General features: G+C 40.1%; 1 protein-coding gene across 3 annotated transcripts in view; it reads left to right on the forward strand.

Moving 5' to 3' along the window:
- ncanb (neurocan b) overlaps positions 1–12,258 on the forward strand; it is a 172,767-nt gene that overhangs the window by 28,397 nt on the left and 132,112 nt on the right. For all 3 annotated transcript variants that reach the window (XM_085398156.1, XM_085398155.1, XM_085398157.1), the window contains exon 2: positions 4,018–4,100. In XM_085398156.1, coding sequence (XP_085254282.1) covers positions 4,028–4,100 — 73 coding nt within the window. In that variant the 5' untranslated portion in view covers positions 4,018–4,027. The remainder of the gene's footprint in view (positions 1–4,017; positions 4,101–12,258) is intronic.

Here is a 12,258-nt window from a genome sequence, read left to right on the forward strand (position 1 = left end):
TGACAGGCATGGTGGGGAACAGGGCACATCTCTGACATGCTGAGATCTGGCTGAATCTTTCCTGCTGATATTACCACACAGCAGGAGAGATCATACTGACTTTCAGTTGCGATTAGTCAGCTTCGGTTGGAAGACTTTCTAATAGCATTAATAAATCAAGGAATCTCTGTATGTTTTTCTGCCTTTATTTTCTTTGCATATCTCATTAGCTATTCACCCGATCCACTTCACACTTATATTATGGGGGACCTAGATAAGTGAAGCGTCAGCTTTGAGACTGTATAGATGAGGGGCTGGGCGGTAAAGGTAGTATTTGTAGGTTCTTATGCTAGATTTATTACTTCCTGTCTGTGATCTCATATAACATATTCAAGTCACATAGTTCAAAAAATAAACCTTCATTGACTTGTTGTCATGTATTCTCCTTTTTTGGTAGGAAAAATCATATTAAAAGTAGCTGAACTCTTTTAGTCTTTCAGTTTCTCAGCATCTCTTAACGTGTACTCAGCACAAAATGATGTGACACAGCAATTGTAATCTTATTTTTCAGTTGGTGTCAACAAAGTGGATATCTTCCTTTATGAATGTTTCGACAATATGTTGCCACATCCTTACAATTTACTGCACAATGGAGCTTAATGTCAGCTGCACCGGATAGTTAACTGATTCTCATTTCTAGTCAGTTAGCAGTGACTTAAATAGAGACTTAAATAAAAGAATAGTAAATAGTAAAGAAGTAGAAGTAGAATAAAAGTAGTCTTAAATACCAGATCTTATATGGTTTGCCTACTCTGATGTCAGTGGTAAGCATACTGAAGAGTCCATCCACAGGTGATACTTAAAAAGCACGTGCTACTGGTAGGATCAGGAAATTGGTACAAGATAAAAGACCTAAGCTGATCAAAAATCTACATCAACATGTATGGTATGATTCTTGTGAGGCAGAGCCAGTTAAATGGTATATTATGTTGCAGTATTATAGTTCATCAAAAATGAAGAGTGGAGCAGAACGTCTTTAATATTTAACTATCAGACCAGCTAATATTCAGGCTCCATACATAGTGAACTCTGCTGCACCTATTTAGTAATTAAACAGCCCTGATTCTGACTGGAATTTGCCTGAGTTCAATATATAAATGTGGAGCCAAGACTGGAGCCAAATTCACATGGATCAGAATATTTTTCTTGCATCCCCCAAACTCTTGATGGAGAATTTACGCTGCTGAATTTAGACTCGATGTGGGAGTTTAATGTCAGATCTGACTCAAGTGAGCTGATGTTTTCAAAGGACAGTCTCAGCATGTTGTCTGGAACATACTTTGTAGAAAGCACTTAGAATACAGATGTAGAAAACCGCTCTCACTTATACAACATTGTCCTAGAATCCTTGTAACAGCCAGAGTCCTATTGTGGATATACAAGAGATAACCTTGCATCACAAAAGAGGAGAGAGGAGGAGAAAGAAGGGCACAGCGGTCTATAGAAAGGTGTGATGTACCAATGCAAAGCATTAACGTTGTCCTGGAAGAGTTTAATACACAATTTGCAGAAAAGGGCATACTAAGATAAAATGTTGTACTTTTTATTTACTATAGCTTTGTGGAGGCCTTAAATTTAAAATGCAAAGGGAATGAAAAGCAAACACCATGAAAAAAGTGAAGGAACGATGGATAGTAGACTAAATGTAGAGATGATGGTTGGGTAAAATAAAAGGAAGCGATGAAATTGGTTGGTCACAGTAAACAAAATTGTGACCGGAGAGTGCACATGAGTAGCTGCTAATGATTAACAGCTTTGATAAACTGAGGAGGGAAAGACACAAGAAAGAGTCAAACCTAGCAACCAGTGAAGGAAAAATAAAGCACAATATCAAACTATGATGAATATGGAGCTGCAAGACAGAAGGAACAGAGGTGGAAAGGAAGATTCATGAATGCACTGGAGGAAGATGTGGCTCAGTATACATGAAGAGGATGCAAGAGATAGGGTGAGATGGAGGCAGATGACCTGCTGTGGCAGAAGCTTAAACTGTGACTGTGTAATTACTTAAGCAATTTTGAAAACAATATGCTTTTATTTTAGAATTAATTAAAAAAGTTCCGAATGTTAGAAAATACAGCACCAAGCCAAAATAGCAATTAAGATAGACTTTTAATACATGCTGTTTGGACTTGCAGAGTCTTCTGTGTATATTCTCATGAAAGTTGAAATTAAATACCTGATGCTGATCTAGCTTTTCTAAAAAAAAAAAAAAAAAGAAAAGAAGAAAAAACAGATCAGTTCAGTTAAATTGAACTTGTATTGTGATGCCTGTCCTGCACATAATTAAGGCTGCAGGCTTTTAATAATTACTTTCAGAGAGTTTTGTAAAATAGCTGCATTTATTTGCCTTAACCATTTGCTATCAAGCAGGATTTTACAAAGGTTCAGCTTCAAAAATGTTCTTTTTGCAAACTTGCTGTTTTGACGTGTGCTGCCACCGTGGACATTGAGCTGTTGCAGAGCATATGTATTTGGTATGAGGTCAGTGTTTTTGTCCTTGGCTGTAACGTTGAGATTGAGTCAGAGAGACCAGCGCTGCCGTAACTGACACTGGTTATCTATGTCCTGCATCTCTGCGACCAGCCACTAAATCCTCCTCCATCCCTCCCACCCAGCTCCTCTCCTGCCCTCAGGCCCCGCTCGGCCTGCCATGTCTCCAGAGATGCCATACTCATTATTTACACCCGGGACCCAACAGCAGGAGGCCGACTTACCTCATTTGGTCTCCATCCCCTTGCTTTTGTGACTTAAAGACATTATGTTATAGTCACATATACATAAATAAATGCTCAGATAATAGTGTTACTTGAGCCTTGTTTGTATGGTCGTCCATCTCTTGTTTTCTTGTTGGCTGCTGTAAACTCTCGGACAACTACGATGAAAAATACAAAAGGTTGCAAAGATCTTGGCAAGAGAGAAAAAATATTCAGTCCTGTGATGTACACTGGCATTGGGTAGTCATTATCAGCATGTTTTAGTTCCTATACTCCTTGAATTTTAAAGTGAAAGCTAAGCCAGCATCGGTGTAAGTCACAAATATCCCTAGTTATTTAAAAAATGTTTTCCAGATAAACTTATACAGACATACCATAGACACCTCCTGTCAACCTACCTCTCAAATACATAGCTTTTTTTGTTGAATGTGGCAGACTCGATCCTGCTTTGATTCAGCAGAGTTTTCAGCAGGCAGTGTGGAACAAGCGAACCCAGAGGTCCATCATGTTAGATTTGGCTCTAGTATCCTTATCTATCTATTTTTATTCTTGAAATCCATCAGCATCTCTTCCTCTTCTTCAGCATTTTTCCCAAAAAGTCTCTTTTGCTTTCCCCCCCTCCATTAAACCTTTGAACAGCTTGCTATATCAAGCAAGCCATTAGGCACATTATATAGTTAATATTTTTTACCAGAATTTTCATCACATCTATTGCCAGTTGGTTGATGGCTTAGTGCGCAAAGATGGTATGGCATGGTTTTTGAGAGCTTGGATATAAGGTGAAAATTTATGCCATGAAATATTCTGAGAAAGAAGCACATATTGGGATAGATTTAAAGATAAAAGGTAAATCTCAGCCTGTACATTTAATTCTGAGCAATAGCTATTTGTGAAGTGTAAAGATAATCGTCTATTTCTTTATTGTACTTCAAAAGGATTAAGCACAATGGTCACATCAAGTCGAGGTATTTATTACATAGCCTTTAAAAGCCTTTAATCACCATTGTCTGAAAAGGCTTCAGAAGACTTTATCCCACCCACATTACGAAACAGCAAATTAAACTGAAGAATGAACTGTATGTGTGTCCTAAGGCCTTCACTGAGCAACAGGGGGGGGAAAAATCCCTTGAAAAGGAATTATTAATGATGACTCATCCAAGCATGTCTTGTGTATTAGAAGAACTTCACAAGGGCAATGTGTTGATTACAGTTTCCTTTGTGTACTCACATTTCCTCCCTCTCTCTTCATCTCTGTCTCCAGGTGCAGCAGGATGCAGGGCTTACTGCCTGTTTGTGGACCGCAGCTCCTGCTGGCCCTCCTTCTGCTTCAAACTGCGGTCTGGGGTGAGTCCTCATTAAACTGTGGGCAATCCCCATCGTCTGACCTAGAGTGCATGTAATACAGAACTTTCTGATAACCATCTGCACACATAGCCATTAAACCAGTGTCTCGGAAATCTTCCCAGAAGCTAAAGTTTCTACAAATTTTCTCTTACGTGTATTAGATTAATTATAAACAATTAAATCACAAGATTTAGGTTTTCTGATACACAGACCACTCTTGCCTCACTTTTCTGACCCAGAAGTTATATTCGAGTTTTATATCTTTTGTTTCTTAGCAGTAGCTGATAATGGCTAGCTGTGCCAATTAAGGACAATATAATATGGATAATAGCTATAGTCATTTAGATGTGGCCAATTTGTGAAATATTGCGTGTTGTGAGCAGTAGCCCTCCGCAGCTATCTTCAAGGAGATTAAAAAACCACATCTCTTTACATTTCTCATTAGCTCTTCTCGGTCATGCTGACATTTTCTTTGTCAGTGTGTCCATTTCCCTCTAATTCTGTAGCCGCGCTCACGATGTGAATGCTTGGCAGACCTTCACCACCAGCCCACTTACTTTCATTTCATCTGCTCGTAATTACCCCAATGGCTCATTCAAGAGGAGCTTGAAAGGATGAGAAGTACAACAGAAATCACATCTGAGATCTCCGAAGCTAGCTTTCACCCTCTCAGCCATTTTAGAGAGACTGAAATGATTTTGATTGAGATTTGATAAGTCTCTGAGATATTTATTTCTAATATAAATTTGCAGAGCTCATTAAACTTTTCTTTGATTGGGCTCAAAAGCTGGACTTTACGATCCTAATCCTCTCATTATGTGTCAGCGAGTTAGCCAAACTTTTGAATGTTTGTTTTACTGACTCACTAAACCTTTGAGTTTAGAAAAGGACATCGTGACAGAGAAACATGTAATTGGGTGTATGAAAAGAAATCATCCATACAGTTAAGACGGAACTCTAAGTCTTGTCAGCCTGTACGCCTAATCTGGTTAACTGCTATCTTATCTGTCTGTTTAGTAGTGTTATCTGTCCATTACAAGGACACAGTATGCAATACAAGGATCTACAACCCACGGTACTTCTTTGCCCTCTCCAAACTCTCCTTGTACACTCCTGCTGTGTATCTGTGTGTATCTGCATGTGCTGGTGTGTATGTAGGACAGACTGCACGCCCCCTCACTGCTCTCAGTGGCCTCCCCAACCGTCTGCTCAGTGTATTGCATTGTTTCTGCCTTCTGTGCAAGAAAAAAAAATCTACTGTCCTGGCAGCAGGGCCTTTCTGTGACTCAGGGCTCTGATTCCACAGCAGAGAGATGATGAAAATGCAGCCAACTCTTCTGTCTTTCTCTGTGTGTATTTGTTTGTGTGAAAGCCTCAGGTTACATCTGCCAGGTAGTTGCAGCCAACTTACAGAGAACTGTAGCCCGCACACACACAGAGCATCTCCAAGGAGTCTGATAACACACTCGTGACAATTCAGAGTGTGTATGTCATGCGAGAAGACACTCCCTGCTTCTGTTTTGGAGTTTTGGAGGAGTTTTTGAGGCCATCAACATCGCCTGTTCTCGCTTTCTTTTTTTCCTCCTTGCATTTTGTGCTTTTTTCCATTTGAGTGGCTCTGGAAATAGTCAATGGTAGGGGACTACTGGGAGGGGTGGCACTAAAGCTCACCCTGTGACACTTTGCTTGACAGCCCTGAAATGGAAAGATGGTGGGGAAGGAACAGATTAGGTGTGAGCTTTTTGCACATGTGTCTGTCTGTGTGTTGGCGATAGTGTGAGCTTGCCTTGCACTCCTGTACAAACGCTGATATACTTGTATATATGCATGTTTATGAATTTTAAAATGTCGGCAGTGTGCCAAGCAAGATAAAGGTATCATTATGCCTCAGAAGGTCCAAAATTAGTCATGGCAGCAGCCTCAGGGAAGTTAGTGTGAAGCCTGACATGGCCTGGTAAAAGTCAGCTCAGGCACAGAGAGCTACAGTGAGAGGGTTAATAACTGTCACCTAGGAAGGCGGAGGAGACAAAGCATGTAGTCAGATTTAGAAAGGATTTAAGGCATGATTTAAGATTACAGTAGGTATGGGGGAATATACCTGATCACAAAATACCCAGGGAGTTGGTAACGAGGGTCATTTACTTTAATCACCCGCTTAAATAGATTTGTTTGATTTGATTGTTGCTTGCTGGCATCGTGACTTGTGCAATAAGTTGAGCTGTTGCTTTCATGGTAAGGCAAGGCATGGGAGAGAGTGTCTGGCACCGTCAAGTCCTGCATTGCACGAGCGCTAGAGGATGGCACTGGTTCAGATGGTAAGAACAATTTGTGGAGTGACACAGTTTGCTGTGTATGATAGTCTTTTTCAACGCTGGACATTAAACAGCCAAAATGCCTCCACATTCCCATATTCCGTCTTTTCTACAGTGCCCTCTTTTGGGACATGTGAGCCTTGAGCTGCGTCAATTGGGGTGCCATGTTTGGTAACGTTGTTTTTGTCTTTTATCTCGCTCACACTCCTAATGTACTGGTGTACATTAACATTAGTAGAAGTGGTACTCTTGCAGGCTGTGCCTCAAACCTACCCTCACGTGGCTTTAACTGTATTCAGACCACATGCCTGGTTCAGGATGGGACTGTTAAATTAGAGCTTTTCAAAACCAAACCCTAGTGAGCAGTCTGGAAATAGCAGCAGCACTATAAGCAGTCCAGAATTGCATAGGAAGGTTGCCTTGAAGAAGCGATTGGTCACATTTAGATCATATATGTTTTTTGCCTTTTATGATTATGCTTCTTGTACAGAAAAAAAACGTGCCTGGCTCTAACCAGGTCAATAAGCACTGTGTTCATTTATCAAGGCTTAATTATAACAGACGTGCATTAGATAAATTCCCACCCTGCAAATTTCACAGCACAAAATAAATCCATCTTTAATCCAAACTCTGGTTGTTTGAACACTAATATAGTTTCGAACACAAGTCACAGTTATTCTTTCTCACTTGATCTGATTGTTGCAAACTCTGCTTTCCGCTGCAGTGTGATCATTCAGAAGGCTGACTTGCTCAACAAAGCACCGACTGTCTGCGTTTAGTTACAAGCAGATAAAATATCTGTTAAGATCCAAGTAGAAAGATTTCTGCAGGTGACATTTAGAGGAAGGAATAAATGTCTGAGACGCAACGTCAGTCGGCCATTCATTTCAGCCAGTATATCAAACTGAGCATAATCTTAACTTTATTGTATAGCCACATTGTATATTCCTGTTACATAGCACAGCATCAGTTCAGTCTAAATATCAGAAATGTTTTCCTGATTTGTCTCATCTGTTCTGTCTTGTTTTCGCTAAGACTGTGGATTCGCTCTATCTTCCATCTGTAAATCTTTTTTCCTTCGCACAACTGGTAACATTAGCACACATCTCTGGCAGAGACATAAAGCAGCTAAAATGCAAAATGCTGCTCATTAGTGTGACATGTCAAGTGGCAGAAACAGTTTGTGAAAAAGAAATCCTTTTGCAGAGGATACATTTTACAAATCAGGAACATAACAAAATACATGTCTGCATATGGCTGCTGTTAATTAAGTAAGACAGGAATTTGCAATTAGTGCATGTGTACATTCTCCTGTCTGTCACATTAGGTTTTGTTTCCAAAGGCTACTTTTCATTAATTTTAGTCTAGCTTTGAAATAGGTTTAGGATTTATATGAAGAAAAGCCAAACTGAGAAAAATGAGGAGCAGGCGTTAAGAGAGAAAGAAGTCGGTTAGGCAGAAAAGCATAGGTGGTATATAATAAGAGCACAAAATACCCAATGGATGGAGAAGAAAGACGTGAGCGCAATAGGAAAGAAAACATCAAGAAGCTGAGGAGGACTCCTGGAAACAAGTGGGAGTTGAAGGGATGTTTTGGTGGAAGATATCATGAGAGAGAATGTCAGCAAGAAGACATTAATTCCAAACCCTGCATGATGTCCGCCTGGCAGATCTGGTGTGGTTAGAGAGGTGACATGAATGTGCATGGACACAGACACACACACATACACACAGACACAGAAAACTTAGTGTGTCTTTGAATGTCTTTGGTTTAGAAGATCCAACTGTTTGTGTAACTTTGTATATTTACAGTGTGCGTCTCTGCAGATGAGACTGTGTACTTCCTGTAGGGGTAGTGCAGCTGCACTGCAGTGAAACACACACCACTGATCAAACACGATGGAAAAATGAGGAAACCAGCCCTTCGTTTAATTTACATTATACAGTACATAGCATCAGATCTGCTCTTTGAGGAGGCCACCGACAACGCACACAGTTAAAGTGTGTATGCATGTGTGAGCGCGCGTGTGAGTGTGCTTTTAATCAGAAGCTTCTTCCCGCCTTTTTTTGCACTTGTGGCGCCTCTGTTGCCATGGTTATGGTTTCTTGGCTTGGACAGGGCGGCATCAGCCTCAGCGTCGTTTACTGTGCTCTTCGTAAGCGATAACGTGGCAGTGCTTAAGGATCAGCCATTGCCGTTTTCATGTTATTCATCTTGTTCTCTCCATTTGTCTTTGTGCATCATCCAAGGTCTTTTTCAAAGGATGCATTTCTTCACAACCAACAAAGAAAACCCCAAAACAATAAAGACAGCAAACGAAATGCTCTCAGGAAAACAAAACTAACCCCCACTTACCACCATTGCCCTTGACGTGTTTTATTCACACAGAAGGCAAAACTTATACAGCTTCCACTTGCTCTAAAAAGTTCGACTTTACCCTCTTTCTTTTGTTTTCCCTGTTTACCAAAGAAACTTACCACAGTAAAATACATATAAATATTTCTCCTTGTGTGTTAATTTGAATAATTTCTTGTGAAAAAATTTAAATGCAACTATAACCTCATACTAAGCAGCTACATAGTCAGTTTTGAGGGCCACTTTGAGGTCTAATGATTTTTAACTTTAAACAGGAGTACCTGTTTTTTTATTTTGTTGTTGTTGTTAGTTTTTTTTTAACTTGCAAAGTATATGGTTAATCTGATTATTATTAATTAAACAACTGAGCAGTATTTGAGTATGCAGAGCGGTAATGTACATCTAAAATAAACAGCATCATTAAAACACTTGTCATGTGCATTAAGTGCATTTTATCGGATGTCTTTGAACACAGAACTTTCATTTCTGGCAGATTATTTAACCCAGTTCTGTGTTTTTTAGTGAGGTATCAGAGCACCAAGTGCACAGGAGGCCAGTTAAACATACAAAACTGTTACAGTCTACAAATAATCAGAACTAATCTAACTGTATCATAAATAAATACTTGAGTAAAAGTGCAACAGAAAATTTCTTAGGAACTCAACAGTTGCAAATCTGTTTATTTTTACACAATTATGTTTCTGATAATCATATATGAATTATTAGTAAGGCATTTACCTATTGCAGTTAAATAAATATAAACCGCTTCCTGTGAACTGTCTCTTTATGTAGCACCTCCCAGGTGAAAGCAAAATCTCAAAAGAGTTCAAGCCGTGCCTGCTGCTGTGCAGTTGTATGTGTTGTATCGACTGTCATTTCTTAACACAGTAATCAACAAATAGCGGCGTGACTCTGTCAGACAGCTCGTCTGTCATGATTTATGACCTGCACACACTTGTCCACACACACACACTTACACAAACATATAATCAGCTGGCATGCAGGCAGCAGAAGTGGAGTGCCGACGACTGCAGAGGGATATACTCGATCAGTCCCGGGAGCTCTTGACTGGCAGGTTGGCAGCTGTGATGTTGGCAAATTGAAGACAATGCTGCCTTTATCTTTGGAAAACCCATTGCAAGCCCCATGGAAAGAAAGAAAAGGAGGAAGAATAAGAAAGAGAGAACGAGAACAAGGAATGATGTTCTCAATTGTGTTCCTATTACAGTGAAAATGCCATTACCGCCCACCTTGTGTCTGTGTGCAGCTCCGTGCCAGCTATATAAAGGCTCTCCGACTGTTTAATAATTCGAGAGCACCTCTAATGGAAAGACAGATGGGTCAGTGGTGATGATCACGCAGATGCCTCTGTGAACCAACAGAGAAAATGGGAAAATCTAAGCTCTACCTGCAGGCTGCTGGAAGTGGATCTTCCGGGAAGAGTTGCACGATGTGTCCTGTTACACCTTACCCTTCTCGTACCCATGCAGGCAAAGACACAAGATGAGGTCAATAAAAGATCACCTGGTGACATTTAGAAGAGTCCTCCATAGCACCTTGGGTTTTGCTATCCAATGTTGCCAGTGGACAAGTTTTACTGAGCACACGCTCCCTTTTTGAGCACCTTTCTGCTTTGTATTGACATTCAGGATTTCCTCTTGTCTTTTTTCACCTCACAGCCAGCCAAGCCTTGTTTAGAAAAAAGAATGACAATGAGAAATATGAAACAAGGATAGATAACAAAACAAAAGAGCCTTGTGTGGGTTATGCCTGTGACAACATTTCTATCTAAATGCAGATTTCAGATAGAGGTGGCACTGGCGCCCTTGCTTGTTTACATTCATTACCATGGAGGAAGAGAGCAATGTTGTTGTTTGTCTTGTTTTTTTTTTTCTTTCAAAATTCCCCCAGTCCCCTTCGAGATGTAATTTAGGCTTTTCAACAAGTGAATCGGCAATTTATTTTATTTAATTTCTCTGAGCAAATTGCAGCACTGGCCATGTAACAAAGATAAGCATTTGTCCAAATAAAGTGGACAGAAAGAGTGAAGAGTGGGCGGGAGAATGTGAATGAGATTTTGATTGTGAAACTTGGTTGGCTACATTTAAAGCTTTGTATCGCTTTTGGCAACATTGGGGTTGTTACCCAAATGACACTTACGCAGGTGGAACTTGGCAAGAAAATGGCAGGCCAATTAAAAGAATAAATTTGCCTATTTTTGTTCTGTGCACGCTTTAGGCAAGGAAGTTTGTAGGTTGATTGTCTTCTGGGAGCGCGTTTCACTCTATTTGTGTGTGTCCGGGCATGTGTGTTGGGAGGAGGGGCACGTGCATGAGTGTGTGACAATCAAAGACGAGTGCCACATCCTCAAGGGGGATAAAGCAAAGAGCGTGACAGCAGGTAGTGGAATCTGATAGCCTCTCTTCTGAAAGATATTTTTTTTAAGTGTGCTTCTGTTTGTGTTTGTGTGTATGAGCATGAATGTCTCACTTTGTCAATCTTTACACATCTCCTGCTGAATCATAACAGTGCATGTCTACTTTTTCCATCATCTTCTCTTGACTCCCTTTCCACATCACATCACTTCAATTTTCCTGTTACACATACCCCCTGTTTCTTTTTTCCTTTTCTTTCTGTTCGTTTGGATATTGGGTTTGTTTCTCTCCCATTCCTTACCTCCTTCCAAACTCATCATCCTGGACTCTGTCATGATTGAGTCAGTTGTGTATCTTTTAGATTACTTCTGCAAGTTCTTCTATCAATGCAAAATGATATTGTTGCTGCCATCAAGTAAAACAGAAGTCAGAAGTAAATTATTTCCTGCACGTCTACTCTCATACCAGAGAGCTCAAGTATTTTCTGTGCTGTTATTGACAAAATTAATATGAATAATTTATTAGAAATTATAAGCATCCCAATACACCTGGTAACCTTGATGCTTTGATAAACTTAAACCTTCCACTGAGTCAACATTCAGCCGATGTGAGCTGCTCATTATATAAAAACATTGCTTAGTAATCAGGACTAGTGAAAGTGCCTGAAGTCATTTCATTATTATTTGCAAAAAGGGACTTTCTCAGTGTCACCGCTTGCCTTGACTGAAGGTGTCTAAAATATGTGGCACTCTAAAACACTTTGCAAAAACTTAATCAGATGCATTCCCTGTGCAGCTAAGCAGACCAACAGTGACCACATGAGCTGCCAGGCAGGAGGAAAAGAGGAAGACCACAGAGGAGATTTATGGAAGCAGTGAAGGAAGACATGCAGAGGGGTGGTGTGACAAAGGAGGATGGTAGAGATGGGATGAGCAGAAAGTTAGATGAATAGAAGAGAGAATGACATCACAGTCCAATAAACCCTCAACAAACATGGTTGTGGGAATATGCTTTACTTTCTACAAAATCACCTGACATAAACCCCAATGGGAGCATTAAATACTGAGAAAGTCAAGCATTCATTACATGGCAAGAGGCTATTTGGAACAGCCATG

Source organism: Rhamphochromis longiceps, linkage group LG23 (genome assembly GCF_057381845.1).
Source record: "Rhamphochromis longiceps isolate RC_006_pf linkage group LG23, R_longiceps_female_GT1.1, whole genome shotgun sequence".
Lineage (NCBI taxonomy): Eukaryota > Metazoa > Chordata > Actinopteri > Cichliformes > Cichlidae > Rhamphochromis > Rhamphochromis longiceps.